Source organism: Silurus meridionalis, chromosome 13 (genome assembly GCF_014805685.1).
Source record: "Silurus meridionalis isolate SWU-2019-XX chromosome 13, ASM1480568v1, whole genome shotgun sequence".
NCBI classification, from domain to species: domain Eukaryota; kingdom Metazoa; phylum Chordata; class Actinopteri; order Siluriformes; family Siluridae; genus Silurus; species Silurus meridionalis.
The window spans coordinates 21,767,777-21,789,622 of record NC_060896.1 but is presented as its reverse complement, the minus strand read 5'-3'; the positions used below and the strand labels follow the sequence as shown (position 1 = coordinate 21,789,622).

The window sequence follows — 21,846 nt, the reverse complement described above, 5'->3', positions numbered from 1 at the left end:
GCAATGAGTCTGTAATTAATGCCAAGGGTGCTTTAACAAAATATTGAGCAAAGGCTGTAAATACTTATATACTTGATTATTATTATCTTTTTATTATCTATTTATTTTTATTTTTTTGTATAAAAAAATAAACACACTTCTTTCACGTTGTCATTGTGGGGTATTGTTTGTAGGAATTTGAGGAAATGTAAGTACCTGGGGTCAACAGTACAAAGTAATGGACAGTGTGAAGAAAAGAGTGCAGGCAGGGTGGAGTGGGTGGAGAAGAGTGATAGCAGGAGTGATTTGTGAGAGAAAAGTTTATGTTTATGCAAGTGGTGAGACCTGCTATATTGTATGGTTTAGAGACAGTGACATTGAGTAAAAGACAGGAAGTGAAGCTGGAGGTAGCAGAGTTGAAGATTTTGATATTTTATTGGGAGTGACCCAATGGTAGATAGATTTGATAGATACTGACCACTGCAGACCAGAAACAGCCCACAAGAGCTGCCGTTTTGGAGATGCTCTGACCCAGTCGTCTAGACGTCACAATTTGGCCCTTGGCAAAATTGATCAAACCTTGCGCTTTTTTCTTGCTTCTAACACATCATCTTTCAGGACAAAGTGTTCACTTGCTGTCTAATATATCACACTCACTAACAAGTACCATGATGAAAAGATAATGTGTTATTTTTAAGTTCATTTATTTAATGACCTTGCCTTATTAGGAGTCCCAAAGTTGGGTAAAAATTCTAGTAAATTGTAGACAAAAAGTACCAAACTATATATACCAGGCACTAAGAACAGAATTAATGATCATCTGAAACCAGTCATCTCTGACACAGTATAAAATATGAACGATAAAGGTAAACCATAATTGCATTTCAAAATGTATAATAAACGATTGCACTGAGCCAGTTTAAAGAACTTTAATTTATATTTATATGCATTGCCATTTTCCTTCTATTTACACCTTAATTTTATGTTTTCTATTTTTTACACTGTGTACAGTTTACACGGTTGACAATGTTTGCACTGCCACTGCCATTTTAATTCCACTTAAGTCTGCTGCCTGTATGTACAATGTTTACACCCCACTGCATTACCACATCATACTTATGCAAAGTATTTGCTTCCTCCTTCTTATTTGCTTATTTTCTACTAAACCTAAAGTTAAATTACCATTAAAATCCATCCATCTATCTATCTATCTATCTATCTATCTATCTATCTATCTATCTATCTATCTATCTATCTATCTATCTATCGCTCAACAATTTGAATAACACTTTATGCTGATATATACGTTTTCACTACTACACCAAAAAAAAAAACCCAACAAGAGTGATTGTTCATACACAATCATTTCCTCTACAAATGCCACATATGATTACCACAGCACTGATAAACTCAAACTATGGATCAGTTTTCTTTAACAGCAGCTCCTACAGGGACTGACACTACTTCCAATGTTTTTAAAATAAATTTTATATTAAAAGGACAAAGCATTAATATTCCTAGTGAATGATCCATTTTATAGCAACTCAGACACAAAAAATGAATGGTAGAAAATTTTCAAATGTGCTGTTATTTAACAATGAAAAACTAAACACACTGGTATTGGGACATTTCCTCTAAGGAGAATTTTATTAACAGTTTATGAAAGCAGTAAGTGGCAGCAGAAACTCTGTTGTCTCATAGATGTTTCACAAGGTTAGTATGGACTAAAAACGTAAAAAAAAAAAAAAAAGAAAGTACAAATTGTAAATTATAAGTAAAAATTTGCAATTCTTGGCAAATCACAGTGGTATAATGTGAATAAAGCAATTTGCAACCTAACAGTTATTAGTTAAAAGAAAAATTCTAATGATGTTGGGCGTCTTATCATGACATGGCATTGACTTTCCAATAACAGAACATCCTCTTGTGCTTTCTTTTATCTCAAAGATATAAATATTATTCTATAAAATACTTTGTACACTCTCACACTGCATTTTTTGAGCGCATCAAGATCACATGGTGTAATGGGCCGGTACAAACTAGAGTAAATATTAAACAAGGGTGGCTACAGCTGCCAAAGATCCTGAATAAGCCCTATATAACACATGTCTGCATTTTAGGTGGGTCTAAAATAACAGATAACACACTTTTCTTATCTGAAGTGTGTGTAGGTGGATTTTATAAAGATTCATGACCTCCGTGTATCACTATTTCAATACATTCCACTCCCACACAGCTGGGTAGAACTACAATTGCTAGTCACCACCAGGTAAAAGTCAGCATATAGAAGAAACCATGGCTTTTAAACAGAAAGCCTTTCTCTGTGTTGTGTGGTTTGATGCTCACTTTATATCCTTTTGCCTCAATGTCCATTTTTATACAATCCAGAAGATCCTCTACGGAAGCTTGAGCATTCCAGGGCCCAAAACTCACAATTGATTCCTTTTTTGTATCAAGATTAAGCAGGGCATCGTTGTACCTTGCCAGGTCATCATCTGTCTTTAGGATACATATGATTATTGTGGTGTATCGTGAGGCCATGGCCTCTGCTCTGCCCACCCTGATGATGACTTCTAGATTCTCGTGGTAGTTGCGTACATGGGACAGAAACTGCTGCCTTCCTACCCTCTCCCCGAAAAACTGAGGTGACTCGTCTAGAAGTTTCACCAGTGGTTTTATATTATAATACACCGCCTCTTTGTGAACCTCCAGCAAATTCTGAGTAGGAACTTCCTCTGAACGGAGGTAGTCAAGAATCGCCCTAAAGTGTGTCCCATCCCGGTCTATAAAACAGCGACCCTCTGCATCCTTTATGAGTTTGAGAGGTGCGCTGAACATCTCAGCCAGCTTCGAGTTGGGGAATTTGCGCAGGGTCACCAGGGTGGTGGTGTATACCTGACCGCCGACATTCAGCTGTACGACTGAGCACTGCAGAGAACAGAGAAAACATGGGTTTAATATGGGTTGTGTTGTATGAAAGATGTTAAAAACGCCAAACTTCATTACTTAGAGGCAAAAGAAAGAGACAGCTAATGATTACGGCTCTGTCTTAGTGACTGTCAGTTTAGATTTATATCATACGCATGCCTAAGAGACACTGTTAAACTCTGCTGCAAGACACACAACCAGCCTAAAAAGAGTCCTAAGATAAAGTCTCTTATGCTTTCCCTGGATTTAAACTCACCCCTTCAGCTCATTGTTTGGCTTGCATTTACATTTTTTCATCTACAGCATTTGGAAGACGTCCTTATTTAGAGGGTTGACGGTTAAGGACCTTGCTGAAGGGACCAGCAGTGGCATCTTAGGTGGTGATGAAAGCTTAAGCCAGAATAAAAGCATGGATAAAACCACTCCACATTTTTACAGGTGGATTCAGTGAGAACAGTATCAAAAAACTGTAAAAATGACTGTTTAAAGCTGTCACTCACAGTGGCTTAAAAATATGGTTTGGATTAATAGCATTTATAAATAATCTACAATGATTGTAACTAGGCAACTAAAACCAAATAAAGCAAGTAAAAGCATTCAGTAATTAACCAAATCACAAATCATAAACATTATTCATAATTTTACACTTAGCAAAAGTAAACAAAAGGAAATATTAACCTCAGATATTTTGAACGATATTAAAGAAATGAGGATGACTAAAACTAGCGTCCTTCCACTTAGATCATGGTGTTACTGTTCTATCAAAAGATTTGTTGTGCCATGTTTTGAACTGTAAACAATCAGATACAAATGTGCTCATAAAGCATTACATATCATCGTGTCTGAGTATAAGTTCTGATCAAAACCTGTCACATCCACAAACAATAGTTGCGAAGGCCAAATCTGCATGACATTCACATTGAGCCCTAGGGATTTCCGTCTTTCTCTCTCATGGAAAACTTTGTGGAATTTTTTAGAACAGAAGAGGAATCAATAGCTGCATGTTTCATTTCTTTCCTATTACTTTGTTACTCAGATTCAGTCCTGTGAGAAACTGGAATGCCGGTCAATCATTATCCGAAAGCCTACTAGGTTCCTACAGTGCCTCTGAGAGTGTGATTCCCCAATGCTCGTGTACCAGATTATACACAGATTATCCACATCCAATGTATTCTAGTCCTCATTCTTTATAATAGGATAGTCAGGGTTATGCAGTATTTGGACAAAAGACAGCCTTAGAGTCGTGTCAATAAGTGATAATCCGGGTTTACATCATTTTACATCATCCAGATGCGCCACTATGATGCGATGATATGTGATTTGGAATCATGTGCTAAATTGCATTAGACCACAATGTCCAGCTTTGCTAAATACCAGTTTATTAAAAACAATCAAAGTGAAAATGAAACCATTATTTATTTATTTTAAAATATCACCAGGCTGACCGTTCTTTATATTGACAATCTTATTAACTCTTACTGATCGATCCCTTGTATAAGTGCATTTATTATTATTATGGTTATTAATAAAAGTGTTGATGTTAATATTACTCAGTTTCTTTTCACTCTAAATTAGCATGTTCCTTCGTTCTTGTACAAATGGTTTGTTTTTTTCTACTACTAATTCAAAATACAATTTTGAAGACTACAAATTTCAAATGAATTGTCGAACCTAAGCATTAAACCTGGACCATCATGTGCAATCAAACCTCAGAATTACACCTGGACCATCATGTGCAATCAAACCTCAGAATTCAACCTGGACCATCATGTGCAATTAAACCTCAGCATTACACCTGGAACATCATGTGCAATCAAACCTCAGCATTACACCTGGAACATCAAGTGCCAATACAGTAGAAACCACTGTCTTACAACTTCCAGTGCATCACCTGGAAAACCGCACTTTTAGGGATCTCCTAAATCCATCTAAGTTCTCGGTTACCAATAGATCAGACTTAACCATTAACAAAGTCAACTTTATTCTTAAGAATGCTGGTGATACATTAGTCTAGATAAAGCTTGCTCGAATTGTTACCTGCTGAATAGGCTGGACTGCCAGTTTCCGTGATGATTTGATGTCAGGAAGGCTCATGGCTGAGTGATCGGAGCTGCTCTCTGTGTTTTACCTGCTGGAGTCACCAGGTTGGTGTACTGCGTTCAGTGGGCGTGGCTTCTGCGACTCTTAAAAAAAAATGAACTCGAAAACTCCCAAGTTTACTGGACGCACGCAGCTCGATATATTTACCTGGAATACCTCCAGACTCGAAACACTAGCAAACCTAGCCATGTTTACATTCACTATTAACGGCGTTATTTATCAGAAATATAATACATCCATGCTTTTTTTAGTTGTTTATTTTTTTTCTGATCAGCCTTAACAATACCTCCTGTCTAATAGGGTGTAGGCTTCTCCTGTGCTCCATGGACTCCACCAGACCTCTAAAAGCATGCTGTGGTATCTGACACCAAGATATTAGCAGCAGATCCTTTAAAGAGTTTCAGGTGGGGCCTTCAGGGATCAGACTTGTTTGTTCAGTACATCCCAGAGAAGTCTATTATATTGGAATCTGGGGCATATAAAGGAAAGTCAACACTGTTTCTCCAACCATTCCTGAACAATTTTTGCAGGGTCACGTGGTGAATTATCTTGCTTTAAATGCCACTGCTTTTAGAGAATGTAATATGAAGAAGTGCATTTATCATCTGCAAGAATGTTTGGGTAAGTTTTGACCAGGCTGCCTTCCTCCATTGTTTCTTCGTCCAGTTCTGATGCACACATATCGACTGAAGGTTCTTTTGATGGGTCAGAATTGGCACTCTAAAAAGTCAGTCTGTAGTTACATAACACCATAAGGAGAAAGCTGCAGTGGACTGTGTAATACAGCTTTTTATTTGATAATGGCCATCAACAACTATTTGTGTGCTACAGTAATGAGATCAGACCAGATTTGTTCTCTATATACATCGGGCGAAAGTTCAACAGTTATTCTTCGGATCACCTTTGGTAGGTACTAACCACCGAATTCCAGGAGCACCAAACAAGGAGGTTTTAGAGACTGGTCATCTAGTCGTCACAATTTGGCCATTGTCAAAGAACAGACTTTCACTTGCCTAATAAAACACTTTTAGAGGCGGCATTCAAAAACAAAATAGTCATAAATGTAACCTATAAGTGGTTCTATTTGTACAAAGTTTGTTTTAACAGACGTTTCAGTCTTAGCGCCATCCAACTACAACAGTCTAATCCAGAGGTGTCCAATATTTTCCGAAGGGACAGCGTGGGTGCAGGCTTTCATTTCAACCAGTGTTTCAGTGTTCTATGGATCCAAATTTGACACATTCTTGTTGGAAATCACAGACGGCATGTCCTCCAGGCTAAAGAGGAGGGGACCTTCCAGCATGTTATCAGCGTTCGGTTCAAAAGCCAGCATCTCTGATGGTATGGTGGTGCATAAAGTATGGGTGATGTGAATGTTTTGGAAGGCACTATGAATGCTGAAAGGTATATAAAAGGTTTTAGAGCAACATATGCTCCCCTCCAGACATCATCTATTTCAGGAAAAGCCTTGTGTATTATAGCAAGACAATGCAAAACCACATACTGCAGCCATCACAACAGCATGGCTTTTGTAGGAGAAGAGTTCAGGTCCTGAATTGGCCAGCCTGCAGTCCAGACCTTTCACCTATAGAGAACATCGAGTGCATCATTAATCGAAAAAGACGACCACGAACTCTTCAGCAGTTGGAAACCGTTATCAGGCAAGAATAGGAGCAAATTCCATCAGCAAAACTCCAGAAACTCAACCTCAATGCCCAGGCGTCTCCAAACTGTTTTGAAGAGATACACCATGGTAAACATGCTCCTATGCCAACTGTTTTGAGACCTGTAGCAGATATCAATTTTAAAACGAGCTCATTTTGTGCATAACAGTGTAACATCTCAATTTAAACATGTTCTATTGTGAATAAAATATGGGCTCATGTAATTTGAAAGTATTTTACTTTTATTTTATTCCAATTTTAAAAATGTCCTAACATTCCCAGAATTCGGGTGGATGGATAGATATATTCCCATTCCATTAACCTTAACTGTGCATGACAACATACAAAAACACTACCATATTAACATTTAAGGCTTGTTTGAAAGGCAGCTGTAGAGGACAGAGGGGTATGGAGACTATGAGCCGCTGTGGCGACCCCTACTGGGAGCAGCCGAAAGGAATAAAATGAACATTTATAAGGCTTAATTTTCAGATATAATATAAATATATAAAATATAGATATTAATCTATCCAATCTATTGGATTTTATCCAAAATCAATAAAAAATGCTTTGAGAATAACCTTTTAATAAAAAAACAGTTTGTCCATCCATCTAGAGAGAATATTTAACCTAAACCTTATCAAAACCTAATCTAATAAACCAGTAAACAAAGTTCAATACAGCATCAGTGTAAATCAGCAGTCCAGGGCACATCCCAAACTATTTATTTTAAGGGGGTGAATCTGCTCATAAGTCAAGATACCAAACAACATGCCACCAAATGTCCATATAATGGTCAGAATATATAGCATGTTAGGGAGACATTTTCATAAAAAGGAATAAATAAAATTTGCCAGACCTAAAACAGCTTGACAGCATTACATCACGTATATGATTAAAGACACAAAGACCATATATGTATTTATCCTTTTATTTTTGTACAGAAAATCTCATCTTCCAATGGTGAACACCTAGAAGAGACAAAAACCAAAATGTTAAGAGATTGTGTCAGCTGTAGGTGTTTGATCAGTATTGACAATCATTGGATGGCCCTTCTCAGACAAATGCCTCAATGTCTTCAAATGAAAGGGACCCTCTAATTAAAGGGTCCAAGAGCAGAGGCACAGAACATGACTCTGAAACTGGACTCCTAAAAGTAGAGCACAATCCCATTCCGACTCGTCATCGTATCATCACTGAAGGGGGTGAGAGCTTACAGGAAGCTGCTCATGTACCATTAAAATCTACATTAAATAATCCTCATCTATATGCAGTACACACTATAGTTACACAACACAGGAAAAACAAACATTAAACCCATGTTCTACAAATATGTAACTTTCATTACATTTAATATTTTTAGCATACGGCAGTTTGAACACTCAATAAAGAGTTAATTATCACTAAGAAAATAGGATAGATTATTCTTTAAAAAGGGTTTATAGCTGGGTTTACACACAAATTAGAAAATAGCAACCAATTTATTAGTTAAAATAAAGCAAGAAACTACTTTATTTTAATTGAAAGTGACTACATCCTGGAACAACCTAGTCCCCTTACCCTTTATGCTGTGGGTACAGGGGTTCCCTGGGGCATGGGTGGGACTTCAGGCTTGGCCCCCTTCTGTTCAGACACCGGGGTGGTGGGCAGGATCTCCTCTTTGGGCTCGACGATGCTGACGTGGTCAGGCAGAGGCTTCTTGGGGCCGATCTTACCACTGGGATCCCAGGGAAGCATGATCTTAACCTTGATACCAAGCACACCTGGGCAAAATGATACACATTGTAAGTAAAGGCAAAAATCATACAGCATTTCTACTGCATGTAGGTTTTCCTAACAAACAAAATCTCAGTAGTCAATATTTGGTCAAATTTAATATGCGCCCTTCTCAGACAAATGCCTCGATGTCTTCAACTGAAAGGAACACACGGCTCAGAGGAACTGGACTAGGGTCACAGAACGTGACCACTAACCCAGAATCCAAAGAGACCGCTAGTGTCCCGTTCCGACTCGTCATCGTATCATCACTGAAGGGGGAAATCTCAGTGTCGGTTCACTGAACTAGCAAATAAGCAAGCGAGGGTCGATTTTTTTTTTTACCATCGGATAACACGGGTGACTAGTCATCCCAAGATGATTTATACTTTAATAAAGTAATTAGAATTGAAGTGTGTACTAAATGCACATGGACTGATACACACTTGTATGAGCTGCAAAATAAATAACTGGACTGTAACTAACAAAGTACAGTGGATCAGCCAAGTTTCACATTTTTAGCTTTGTATTGCTGGCACATGCTACTTCAAGTTAGACTACATTTTAGCAATGTAACATTCATAAACAAGGAAAAACACCACCCCTGTTTATCAGCACGCAACTTTATACAATAATGGCTGCTAATCCTGATTTAAACCAAGTTGCTTTTAATCCAGGTTTAAAGATTAAGTTCACAAACTGTTTGAAACAAGCCTGTTAAATTTCCAAATTTGGTCCTCCACCCCAATCCCTCACTCACCTTGGCGGAGCAGGACGTGGCGGACAGCGGTGTCCACGTAATAGTTAACGGGGTCTCCGCTGTGGATCATTAGACCATCCACAAACTTCATGGACTTGGCCCTCTGACCCCTGAGCTTGCCAGACACAACCACCTCACAACCCTTGGCCCCACTCTCCATGATGAAGCGAAGAACACCATAGCATGCCCTGAGAGAGACAACAATGCAAGTCAGCCATGCAACACTACACATCAAATGTTTAAACTCCCTCACTTATTTAGACTCTTCTCAGACAAATGCCTCGATGTCTTCAAACGAAAAGAGCGCAGCACTCTGAGGAACTGAATCAGGGGCACAGAACATGACCGCTAACCCAGAGTCCAGAGAGACAGCCAGCGTCCGTTCCGACTCGTCATCGTATCATCATCGAAGAACAAGCAGCAATTTTCAGGAGTTTAGATGCATCTACATGCTGTTTAATGCAGCTCTGAGGGTTTAAACCTGCAGTTACAAATGCTTCCACTTTTGATATTTTTAAACAAAATGTTACTTAAGTGAGTCATTGTGACTTGAACCGAATTTAGTCGGGTTCATTCGTTCAGGAACGAAACACCACAATGTTGCTTAAAAATGCAAATGCAGTTCTGTGGCTTTGTTTGGAGATATTAACTTGTTGATTTAATGCAACAGTTCAGTAAACAAGATCACATTTGTAATCATGCTGATTTTTTGAGTGCTCATTCTAACTATATTTTGATATTCTGAATTACGCAGTGAAAGAATGCACTCTAAATGCGCATGCACACCCATCAAACCTACTGGACTCGATAATGTTACACATCGCTAAAACAATTACTTTTTCCATTGAGGACTAATTATATATATATATATATATATATATATATATATATATATATATATATATATATATATATATATATATATATATATATATATAGTACACCCCTAACTTGAATGAATAGTCACGACCACCCTGGGATGCATGCGACATTTTAAATATTAAAACGCAAAAGACTTGCCTGCGGACAGCCAGACCTCCAAGCAGCTTGTAGCGCAGAGATTCTGCTTGAGCAATTGCACACAATCCTCTGGTGGCAACCTTTTCAGCATAGAGCTAAAATAAAAAAGTGGAGATTAGTATGTGCACAGGAGGACAAGCAGACTTCTGTAGAACATGGTGTCTAGTATTAAACATGTACAACAAAAAACTCGTCATACCTCCACACTTCCCTCTGGAAATCCAAACCTCTTCTGAACGACAGCAGTCAGTTCCCTAATGCGACGGCCTTTCTCTCCTAGGACATTCTGGGTCCTGCAGGAATGGATTTATTGTTAAACAGGGCTAGCTTTCCCCAAATTAGTCCGTTAACAAACAAATTGTTCTGCCCCTGTAACAAAGCAATAAAAAATATATACATATAAAAACCCCTATGTATATACAAAAAAGAAATAAGTGAAGCTTTACCTGGTGGCGAGAATGATGATTTCTGTCCTTGTTGGAGTGACCCGGACCTCCACACCGGAGTACCCATCCTCGGCAAGCTCTCGAGTCAGGAACTCGTTCAGCTCGGCTTTGAAGATGCCGTCTGAGACAAACTAAAAATGAAATCACAAAATAAATAAATCTAAACGAATAATCAAAACGTGACCCGTCCAGGGCTACCCGGACCTGCGAAATTACCACATCAATCTCATCATCAAAAGATCTCAATGTTGGAACTATAATGAAGGGACATTCGGTGTCGGATGAAACCAGAGTTTTGACTCTGATTCCTCTCCAGGTTTCATCCTCATCTCATTTTGAGGAGTTTTTCCTTGTGATCTTAGCAGTGACTCACTCAAAAGTGAATTTTATGGGAAATGTATAATCTATTTAATACTTTACAGCTGCGTTGGGACCGTTATTGAAGATGCCGCCTGAGAAACTACAATAAATGCCAAATGAAAACATTTTAAAAAGAATAGGATCTTATGTGAGATGTTCAGGCTACCAAGATATATGAAATGACTACATGTACCCATCTCATCACCATAACCAGATCTAAAAATCAATCAAATGTCGATGAGACTTGACATTTTTAATTAGAACATTTTCTAAAACGCACTGATTGGTTCCTAAACTAATTTCTACTGTAAGAAAAAATAAAGTGCAGATTGGTGAGCTGGTTAAGGTGAGCTGCATGCATCTAGGCCCAAGATTAATGTCCTCATGCTTCCAGTTACTAAACCTTTACACACTGATTATTAACAGGCTATACGGCTTCCTGTCTCATACACATGCATTAGAGTAATGAGAACATCTTTCAAGTATCTACATAGGCTTTATGCATACCTAAATAACAGTATATTCATATGGACGGATTCTAGGCTGCTCCATAGGACTCAATAAAGGGTAAATATACAGAGGTTTATATTCATAAGCCGGGCTATGCACATAAAATAGCTCATTAGCTAGCCAAATAAAATACCCAAAAGTAAAAAAAAAAAACTCTTAAAAACCTAAAATGTATAAATATCACCTAACGAATGAATGCGCTAGTTTTTAGACTGATTTCGGGGACCGGTTAGAGCCATCAGTTCCTGCCATGTTCCGCCTCAGAGCCGCAGCGAGTCTTATCCAAGACAATCCGCTTATAAAACAAAAATATAATCCCTATCCGAACGCAAATACATGTAATCAAACACCATTTCTATCATATAAACCCGTTATTACAGTTTATAGCAGTCCATTTTGACGTAAAACCGATCAAAATCGCGCTAACCTTTCTCTTCTTAGAAATTTGCACCGCCATCTTGCCGAAGGCCGCAGACAGGAAAGGAAAGTTGACCAAAGCGGAAATTGATTTATACTAAAAGTTCGCTTCCGTTTAACCTTCTGCGCTTATGGGAGTTGTAGTCTTCTGTGTAATTTTCGTTAAAGTACTAACACGGGACACATTTAAACAAACAAATAAAGAATCACATGATAAACTAAAAATTTTTTTTGCTGCAAAGAGCAGGAATATACAAAAATCAACCAGAAAAAAAGGGATCATTTATCCAATGATACTCAATGTTACAGTGCTTTTTTGTTTTCAGGAAGCCAAGAGTTATGAAAAGCTCTTGTTATGAAAAGTTTAGCAAAGTGTCCATCAAAGAACAGTTGATAACATGAATAATCTCAATGTTGGAACTATAATGAATGTACTTTCGGTGTCACCCAGATGCGAATGAGTTTCCTTTTAGGTTTCGTCTTCATCCCATCTTCAGGTGGTTTTTCGTGTCGCTCTCACCACTGTCTCACTTAAGAGTGATAAACTTGTTGCTAAAATATATAGTCCCAATCTATTTAATCCTGTGTGTGTGTGTGTGTGTGTATGTATGTGTATATATATATATATATATATATATATATATATATATATATATATATATATATATATATATATACACACACACACACACACACACACAGGAGTGCAGAATTATTAGGCAAGTTGTATTTTGAGGATTAATTTTATTTGAGGATTAATTTGAACAACAACCATGTTCTCAATGAACACAAAAACTCATTAATATCAAAGCTGAATATTTTTGGAAGTAGTTTTAGTTTTAGCTATTTTAGGGGATATCTGTGTGTGCAGGTGACTATTACTGTGCATAATTATTAGGCAACTTAACAAAAAACAAATTCATACCCATTTCAATTATTTATTTTTACCAGTGAAACCAATATAACATCTCAACATTCACAAATATACATTTCTGACATTCAAAACCAAACAAAAACAAATCAGTGACCAATATAGCCACCTTTCTTTGCAAGGACACTCAAAAGCCTGCCATCCATGGATTCTGTCAGTGTTTTGATCTGTTCACCATCAACATTGCGTGCAGCAGCAACCACAGCCTCCCAGACACTGTTCAGAGAGGTGTACTGTTTTCCTCCTTGTAAATCGCACATTTGATGATGGACCACAGGTTCTCAATGGGGTTCAGATCAGGTGAACAAGGAGGCCATATCATTAGATTTTCTTCTTTTATACCCTTTCTTGCCAGCCACGCTGTGGAGTACTTGGACGTGTGTGATGGAGCATTGTCCTGCATGAAAATCATGTTTTTCTTGAAGGATGCAGACTTCTTCCTGTACCACTGCTTGAAGAAGGTGTCTTCCAGAAACTGGCAGTAGGACTGGGAGTTCAGCTTGACTCCATCCTCAACCCGAAAAGGCCCCACAAGCTCATCTTTGATGATACCAGCCCAAACCAGTACTCCACCTCCACCTTGCTGGCGCCTGAGTCGGACTGGAGCTCTCTGCCCTTTACCAATCCAGCCACGGGCCCATCCATCTGGCCCATCAAGACTCACTCTCATTTCATCAGTCCATAAAACCTTAGAAAAATCAGTCTTGAGATATTTCTTGGCCCAGTCTTGACGTTTCAGCTTGTGTGTCTTGTTCAGTGGTGGTCGACTTTCTGCCTTTCTTACCTTGGCCATGTCTCTGAGTATTGCACACCTTGTGCTTTTGGGCACCCAGTGATGTTGCAGCTCTGAAATATGGCCAAACTGGTGGCAAGTGGCATCTTGGCAGCTGCACGCTTGACTTTTCTCAGTTCACGGGCAGTTATTTTGCGCCTTGGTTTTTCCACACGCTTCTTGCGACCCTGTCGACTATTTTGAATGAAACGCTTGATTGTTCGATGATCACGCTCAGAAGCTTGGCTATTTTAAGACTGCTGCATCCTCTGCAATATATCTCACTATTTTTGACTTTTCTGAGCCTGTCAAGTCCTTCTTTTGACCCATTTTGCCAAAGGAAAGGAAGTTGCCTAATAATTATGCACACCTGATATAGGGTGTTGATGTCATTAGACCACACCCCTTCTCATTACAGAGATGCACATCACCTAATATGCTTAATTGGTAGTAGGCTTTCCAGCCTATACAGCTTGGAGTAAGACAACATGCATAACGAGGATGATGTGGTCAAAATACTCATTTGCCTAATAATTCTGCACTCCCTGTATATATATATATATATATATATATATATATATATATATATATATATATATATATAAAATAGCTTTTCTGGCATAAAACTATTAGGATTCACTGCTAATTACATGACATGTCATTACTGAAGTGTTCAATAATACAGTAATTATTTATAGTATATTAATTTTTGAACAATAAAATGTGACCCATCGACTAGCAAATTGTAATTAGAATCTCCTTTAATTAAAGGCAAAATGCATGTATTGAGGCTGAACTCCTTTAAGTCCTCAACAAATGACAAAAAACAGCACAACATTAGCCGTATTACCTGCATAGGTTGCAGTTCAGACAATATATGTTAGTAATCGTGTAGAGTGGAATGTTATATATAATTTACACAATACAATATTTGTACTGTTAAAAGTAGATGGGCAATAATTTTACAGTATAGGCTACAAGCAGGATCGATAATTACCATATGCATTGACCTCTCCACAGCAAATAATAACTCGAAATAATATTTCCTGAATCATTTGAATTTTTTTTCTCCTAAGACCTTTGCAGAGTTGCTGCCTCACAGTTCCTAGGTCTCTGGATCAATCCGGTCTTCCTGTGTTCATTTGTTTCCTGCTGCCTCCTGAAAAAGGAGGTAAAAAGACAAGCTATTCTGAATTGCATTCAGTGTTAATGAGTGTGTGCAAATAGCTATGGTTATGGTGTTGCGATGGACTGGCATCTTATCCAGGGTGTATTAGGGGAATGGCAATAAGGCAAAAAGGGGCAATAATGTCAGTAGACTAAAATAACAATTAACAGGGATGCAAAACAGATCATAAGAATCAAATTCCAAGAACTTGGAACTAATTACTCAGGAGAGAATGCTTCTCATCCCCTCAATGATTGTGTAACCAATCAGAAAAACCAGCCATGCTGCAGCAAAGAGTCATTCATATATGCTGCCATTAGTCTTTATTATTCATTGACCAGGTGATGCCTATCATTTTAGGCACACAGATATCCCTCCATTTCATATACTCAAGCACCACAGAGATCTTCTACATTTATACAATGTTTACATTTAGACTTTGCATATTATAGACCTAATTCAGACTCTACAAGTATATTTACCTTTCTGGTTTTATTATATTTATTTGTTTACTGCCACTTTATTTAACTTGATAGTTTATTCCACATATAACTGCAAGAATCATGTTACTTACTGACAACTGCATCATGTGTAATGTCTGTAAGTGTCTATTGTTCAGAGTATTGTGTATTGTTCCGAGAAGAATAATGCTTCAGGTAAATCAAAGATGGCACACATTCACAATTGCCTGTAAATTTTATCTGAAAAGTTACATACATTTACAAATATACATACATACATACATACATTTATTCCAAACATATACATTTTACTACATGAAACACAGACACAAGTCTTTCTCATAGCTCTAACATGAATAATAATTAAATGCATTTACAGGACGAGGGCAAGGGTGGTTGTGAGGCAACATATCGCAATATTGACCTCAATAAACGTGACATTTATTCATTTACGGTCATTTCATTTAACTTGATATTTTATTCCATGTCACTGTATGCATCACTGTATGCATAATTAAATAAGTCATTTAGCCCAAGTAATATTAGAGTTTGCCAATGGCAGCCAAACCACAGGGTCATCAAATGGACACACGAGTTCAGTGCTCTGGAATTTAGCATTCACGTTGGTGTAACCTTCTTCTGTGTCATTAAAAACATACACTCCAACAGAGCCATCATCAAATCCAATATACACACACAACTTCTCTGAAAATGTTAGAGCAGTAGCATTTTTACACAGGTAGAACTTGCCTACTGTCTTCCCATCTATTACCCGTATGACAACCAAGATCTGGTTGGTATGGAGATTGCAGGAGTCATTTTGACACCTCACGGATGGGCTGCAGATATACACTGCATATTTACCCAAAATGTCAACAAGTGGTTGGCAGACTGGTCCCTCAGCATTCAAAGAGCACAGTTTACCTTGGCAAATGTCCAAGACGTTTATCTTGGAACCAGTGTCAGAAATGATGCCGTAACATCCATCTGATGAGAGCTTAAAGAGCTCTGGTGGATACTCAAAGCATTCTGAAAATTGGAACTGGTAGCACACAGTCTCTTCTGTAAGTCTCCATGAGTACAAAGCTCCTGAACTGGTAATCACAATCACATAGTCTGGAAAGTCTGACAGAGTGTGGAATGCAGCAACATGTGTCCAGTCAGGACAAGAGAAACGTTTGCTGACATAACCAGTCCAGAGACTGACAGCAAGGAGATCTCCATTATTAATGCCCAGAAGGAAAGTACTTTCTGGGGTAATTACAGCATCTCTGAGATGATGGTGCATGGTACAAACCACATGTCCACTGGACAACTTCCAGACTTGTGAAGGGCCTGTTTCTGATAGTGACACTGCAAAATTTCCTTTTGGAGTTGTCAGTATGCGAGATGCTTGGCTGCCATGGATTCGGTAAATGTTCTCATGTGTGCCGGTGTTCCAAATATAGATATCTCCAGAGGCAATAGTGGCTAGGTAAACACTGTCTGCAGAAAGAATCAAGCTTTCTACAGGACCATGGTGAAGCATGTGGCCCTCTACCTTCCCACCCAACAATGTCCTCTTCCACACCAGTTCAGATCCATCTGTTGTGTAAAAGTATTCCTCATTTGTTTCCACAATGATTTTCATCACTTTCCCAACAGATTTTGGAGTGGATGCTGCTACTGAAATAAGATCCATGTCCCAAATGACAATGCCTGTGCTTGTTACTGCTGTGAGGTAAACATCCCTGAACTTTATAAGTTTGAAAGCTTGGCTACTTCTAATGTCAAGATTTAACAGACATTGACCTGAGACCCAATTCCAGACCAAAAGAAATGGGCAGTTCTCCATCAAAGCAATGATGAAATGTGCTTCACGATCCAGAATTGCTTGCACAAACAATTTACCCTTAGGTGCGTTAAAATGGTCTATGGCAGATAACAAATATCCTTGAATTAATTCAATCTGTTGACTTTTACATACAAGAAGTTTGCTTTTTAAGTGGTCTATATTACACACCTTTTTATCATTGCAGCTAAGCCTCACTGTAACAAATACAGGCTTGTTGATATTTTTGAGGTCCCATACAAACACGCTTCCTGTGCAGTCTATACATGTTATTGTTGCTTCATTCTTGTGAAGGATGAGAGCATACAAAGCTGTACCCGATGAACAAGTAAAGGAAGCCAAAAGATTACCACTTAGAGAATCAATTATTCTGACAGTACCCTCGTTTAGTCCACAATAAATCAAGTCACCATCACAAGTCATGCATGTTATACCATAGGAGCAATGGACTGGAGCAATTTCTATTCCTTCAGCAAACACACAGACAGAATCGCCTTCCTTTGAGAAAACAAATATTTTGCCACTGGACATTAGTACACCCTCAATGGCCATCGGTTGTTGTTTTGTGTGTTGGATTTGAAGTTCCTGAAGGTATGGCAGAGCACTGAAGTCTAATGATATGAGCTTGCCAGTCTTTGTGGAGAGAATGAATAAATTCTGAGAACATTTGACATCTGTAAAGTGTAGTTCAGAGGACTGGATGATTCTGTATCCTTCAGAATCACTTCCATTCCAGACCCAAGCAGATCCATTGTTCTGAATTACTACCACATGGCCAGACTGAGACACAGCTGCTTTAATAATTGGAGATACCGCTACTGCTGGCAATGCACAATGCATGGCAGGTACTGAGGGTGTGGGACATAATATCATTTTCACCCCAAGATCTCCCACTGAACCATCATGTCCTGCCTGATTATTAATTTCTTTTAATTCAGGAAGAGCCTTAAAGAAAGGGAAAAGTTTGGCCTGCATTACCAAATCCAAGTCCGCATGGCAGCTCTTTAGCATACAAGTTGAACTTTTTAGTAGACAAATTAGGAGTCTGAGTTCCCGGGAAAACACAATTTGAGATGTCTTTTCTAGCCAGAATATCAACTCATCTACTAATGTTTCACAAAACATTGCATTAAGAAACTCTGGAGACATCATAACTTTAACAAGCTCCTTAATATTTCCACTCTCCAGTAAATGGAAAGGCAGTTCCTGCAATTTCCTTAGATTGGGGTGTGCACACTTAGATGAAACATTCGTAGTCACAGTGGAAACAAAGGGCTGGAATGTCCAAGGTTGACCAGGAACTTGCCTGTCAGCATAAATCTTCAATGGTATGGTAATTTGGTCAGGGCTTGCAGCCATGAGCAATGGCTTGGCAGTACCGCATGCCCACCGGCCACTATAATAGTTTGCTATCAAAGAGTGCAATTTCTGTTTACGGTCTAACCCCAGGTATCGCTTATGGATGACTAAGATAAAGTGTCTGCTGACCCAGAACAGAGTTTGTGTACCTAATATGTTTTGTGATTTCAGGAACCCCCTCAGGTCTAACAGTAACCTCTCAACAACAATCTCTGGGACTCTTAACTTATATGGTGCATTGTCCTCTGCTGGAAGGAATGATAGTACAACCTCATCATCACAAGACAGAATATCAGTCAGTTCAGTCTCTGTCAAACCAAACCTGGACAAGGTGAGATATTCTAGACTTCTTGCAACTATTACTTTACCATGCTTTTCCTCAAGGTAGTCTAAGAACCGACCAATATTCACGTGAACCCCTGGAACTAAAGTGTCAGGTGTGATCTCTGAATCTGAACCCCAGCAAGACACCTGTCTGTAGAGAAGCTCTACAAACAATGGGATAGCACATTTTTTAAAAACCTGATTTACATACATTTGTTGGCCCGATGTTATCTTTCTGTTATGAGCCAGAAGGAGACTTGTCAGCATCTGGCTGCAGTTCTTGCTATTTACTGGTTGTAGTTCACAAATCAGCGAGGTATCTGAGTAATACCTCTTTATAGCAGCGAGAAACCCAGACTTTGTTGGTGTAGATGAGATTAGGAGCTTAACATTAGATGGTAGTTTCTTGGGAAGCCAGGTTATGTCCAGTGGTCTGTGTTGTTCAGGCATTTGGTCAAGCCCATCTATAATGAGAATTAGATGATTTGGAGACTGTGAATTTGTGTTAAGGAGGTTGGTGAAAGTCTCCTTCAATTGAAAGATGTCTTTGAGACAGGTATTTTCTTGCTGATTGTGGCATGAAGCAATTTGTTGGCATATGCCACTGAGAATTAGTTTTAAAGAGCTATTAAAATCTACAAAGTGTGTAATAATCACAGGGTTCTGGTCCTTCATCCATGTTTGAATCTGAAAGAGAAAGTTACTATTAGTTAACCTATATACGGCATGTATTAACATAATCTTCTTAATTTAAACCCATATAATTACAAAATAAATGAAAATACCTGACTTGCACAGTGGGCCAAAAGTACACTCTTGCCTGTACATGGCCCACCAATTAGAATAAATGGAGATGTTGTCTCTTTCTCCAAGTAAGCCCTGATATGGCTGACTTCTGTGCGATCAATTCTGTATAGACTGGAAAGAATGTGACACAAGTTTCTCTGCTGGGGAAATGAATCAATGATTTGATCTTTCTTCGTCACAATAGATTTGTCTATAAGACCTATGAGATCCGAATAAAGCTGGTGTCTCAGTTCTTCAGCGTAGCTTTGTTTATCATCACACTCACTATTGTTGTTAGTCATGGTATATATAAGCGCCTGGTGGGATCTAACCAGGTTTGGTAGGAAATTATCACAGAGTTGTGACAGTCGAAACAACTGATCTTGTTCTGAATATGGTTTGTTTCCTTTCTTGCTCTGGCCGGGCTTTTTACCAGCTTTATAAACATAACAAAGACATCTTTTGATATGAGTACCAGGTTGGTCATCCAGTGCAAACCGGAGGTCATTTTCAAGCCCTGAAATTACAATAAGGAAATTTAGCTTTTTTTTTGCTTTCCAAGAGGCAACATAACTAGGACAACAACAACAAAAGCTGTGGAGACATACACACCTGACCTAAAATATTTCTGAGCATTTTCAAGGTCAATACTGTTTTCCAGAATTCTTTTGGTGATAACATCATTTAAGGTTTTCCTCAAATTTGCAAGTACATCATTCCAATCATGCTGGTCAATTCTTTGCTAAAAGAGAAAAAAGAATTAGATGATGTTAAGAATTTGGGTCATTATCTCTTAAGTTTTCTTCCGTTCACAATATGTATTAAGGTATTTACCTGGGAATTATATTTATAATACTCATGTTGACTTAGTAGGCAGAATGAAGGGGGTATGGTGTTTTCATCCCTTCTGTAGCATTTCTCGAGGATTTCAGTGCTGAATCCCATTTCCTGGCAAACCTGCAGCACGGTGAGAAACTCAGAAAGCACCACCTGCTCTGGTAAACATGCAGCTCCATACTGTGTCCCTACCAGGCTCTGAAAATCCAAAGCGGAGTAACTGATTAGTCATTGAGAATGCATTAGTTTTGTGTGATCCTACAAAGTATACTACAAAAATACTACTTAAACATCCGACATCTGATGTCAGAGCAATAATAGAAAAAATAAGGGTAAAAAACGATTTCCATTTCAATGAGGTTATGCATGACTATAACTGTAGCTTGCTTTTTATTATATAGTAAAAATTATGGGGACAGCTGGCCATCATACCCGTGTGGGTTCTTCCCCAAAATGTTGCCACAAAGTTAAAAGCACATAATTGTCTAGAATGTCTTTGTATACCACACAATTAATATTTTCCCTCGATGAAAAATGTTTCATCTGACCCATAGTTCTTACTTCACAAATGCTCTTGAGCTGAATGAGCCACAAAATTGAATAACTTCCATTCCCACGAAGAGTGGAATCAACTATGTGTTAATGCCGATGGTTTTGAAGTGGTCTCATACATACAACCAGATACTTTTGGCTATCTGGTGTATTTGGGATGCATAAATGACATCAACCTTGTGATTTGTAAATATTAAACAAATAAAATTGTTTTAGATTAAAACTGTTATTAAAAGGGGGAAATTCAGGCGATTTTGCTTACATTTACACTATATTGCCAACAGTATTGGGTCACCTGCTCTTTCCTGCTATACGTGGTTCTTTTCCAAACTGTTACCACAAAGCTGGAGGCACTCAATTGTACAGGACGTCTTTAGATGCGCTGTAATAAAATATTGCATTCACTTGAACTTGGAAACCCAAACCTTTTTCAGCATGGCGATGCCCATGTGCACAAAGCGAGCTTCATGAAGATCTGGTTTACATGCTTTGGAGATGAACATCTTAAATGGCCTGTTATAGAGCTCTGATCTCATCCCTACTGACCACCTTTGGGATGAATTGGAACGCTGACTGCACCCCAGGCCTCCTCACTTCACCTATGTCAGTACCTTTGTTTCATAATACACTTGTGGCTGATGAACACAAATATCCATAAGCACACTCCAAAATCTAGTGGAACATCTTCCCAGAAGAGTGGAGGATATTATAGGTGCAAATTGAGACTAAATGTGGAATGTGATGTTTAAAAATCACATGCCATACTTATGGCCAAGTGACCCAATCCTTTTGGCAATATAGTGTATATTACAAACCAAACATTTTCAGTAGAAAGCAATATCAAACTTTGTCAGATAAAAAGTCAATGGCAAAGACAATTTAAATA

At 38.4% G+C, this 21,846-nt stretch overlaps 3 protein-coding genes and 3 non-coding genes across 8 annotated transcripts in view; all 6 read right to left on the bottom strand.

Annotated features, from left to right (window-relative positions):
* Positions 1–1,605: 1,605 nt before the first annotated feature.
* kctd14 (potassium channel tetramerization domain containing 14) lies at positions 1,606–5,722 on the bottom strand. The gene is made up of 2 exons (XM_046864617.1): positions 4,945–5,722; positions 1,606–2,907 (listed from the first exon to the last, which is right to left on the bottom strand). The coding sequence occupies exons 1-2, from the start codon at positions 4,999–5,001 to the stop codon at positions 2,239–2,241; spliced, it is 726 nt and encodes a 241-aa protein (XP_046720573.1). The 5' UTR covers positions 5,002–5,722; the 3' UTR covers positions 1,606–2,238.
* A 1,866-nt stretch (positions 5,723–7,588) lies between these two features.
* rps3 (ribosomal protein S3) lies at positions 7,589–12,080 on the bottom strand. Its single transcript, XM_046865264.1, has 7 exons — positions 11,950–12,080; positions 10,653–10,783; positions 10,406–10,499; positions 10,207–10,301; positions 9,187–9,374; positions 8,232–8,434; positions 7,589–7,642 (listed from the first exon to the last, which is right to left on the bottom strand). The coding sequence occupies exons 1-6, from the start codon at positions 11,977–11,979 to the stop codon at positions 8,235–8,237; spliced, it is 738 nt and encodes a 245-aa protein (XP_046721220.1). The 5' UTR covers positions 11,980–12,080; the 3' UTR covers positions 7,589–7,642; positions 8,232–8,234.
* On the bottom strand, positions 7,723–7,873 carry LOC124396280. Its single transcript, XR_006927757.1, has one exon. It is a non-coding gene; the product is annotated as a small nucleolar RNA SNORD15 (small nucleolar RNA).
* On the bottom strand, positions 8,555–8,704 carry LOC124396266. Its single transcript, XR_006927744.1, has one exon. It is a non-coding gene; the product is annotated as a small nucleolar RNA SNORD15 (small nucleolar RNA).
* On the bottom strand, positions 9,450–9,598 carry LOC124396267. The gene has a single exon (XR_006927745.1). It is a non-coding gene; the product is annotated as a small nucleolar RNA SNORD15 (small nucleolar RNA).
* Positions 12,081–15,562: 3,482 nt separating the features above from the next.
* Positions 15,563–21,846, bottom strand: part of LOC124395532 (NACHT and WD repeat domain-containing protein 2-like) — a 6,902-nt gene continuing 618 nt past the window's right edge. Inside the window, exons 2-5 of one of the 3 annotated variants that reach the window (XM_046864089.1) lie at positions 20,406–20,606; positions 20,184–20,313; positions 19,571–20,088; positions 15,563–19,472 (exon numbers count right to left, since the gene is read on the bottom strand). In XM_046864089.1, coding sequence (XP_046720045.1) covers positions 15,795–19,472; positions 19,571–20,088; positions 20,184–20,313; positions 20,406–20,606 — 4,527 coding nt within the window. In that variant the 3' untranslated portion in view covers positions 15,563–15,794. Of the gene's footprint in view, positions 19,473–19,570; positions 20,089–20,183; positions 20,316–20,405; positions 20,607–21,846 lie in introns of those variants that run through there. The other 2 variants (XM_046864090.1, XM_046864091.1) reach the window with 2 other exon arrangements.

What these genes read in the sequence shown, in the direction of transcription:
- kctd14 (XM_046864617.1), bottom strand. Translation starts at nt 5,001, where the DNA reads ATGAGCCTTCCTGACATCAAATCATCACGGAAACTGGCAGTCCAGCCT. An exon ending in CAGTCCAGCCTATTCAGCAG is followed by an intron (nt 2,908 to 4,944) that starts GTAACAATTCGA and finishes TGTTCTCTGCAG; the next exon opens with TGCTCAGTCGTACAGCTGAA.
- rps3 (XM_046865264.1), bottom strand. Translation starts at nt 11,979, where the DNA reads ATGGCGGTGCAAATTTCTAAGAAGAGAAAG. An exon ending in ATCATCATTCTCGCCACCAG is followed by an intron (nt 10,500 to 10,652) that starts GTAAAGCTTCAC and finishes CCATTCCTGCAG; the next exon opens with GACCCAGAATGTCCTAGGAG. An exon ending in TTCCAGAGGGAAGTGTGGAG is followed by an intron (nt 10,302 to 10,405) that starts GTATGACGAGTT and finishes TTTTTATTTTAG; the next exon opens with CTCTATGCTGAAAAGGTTGC.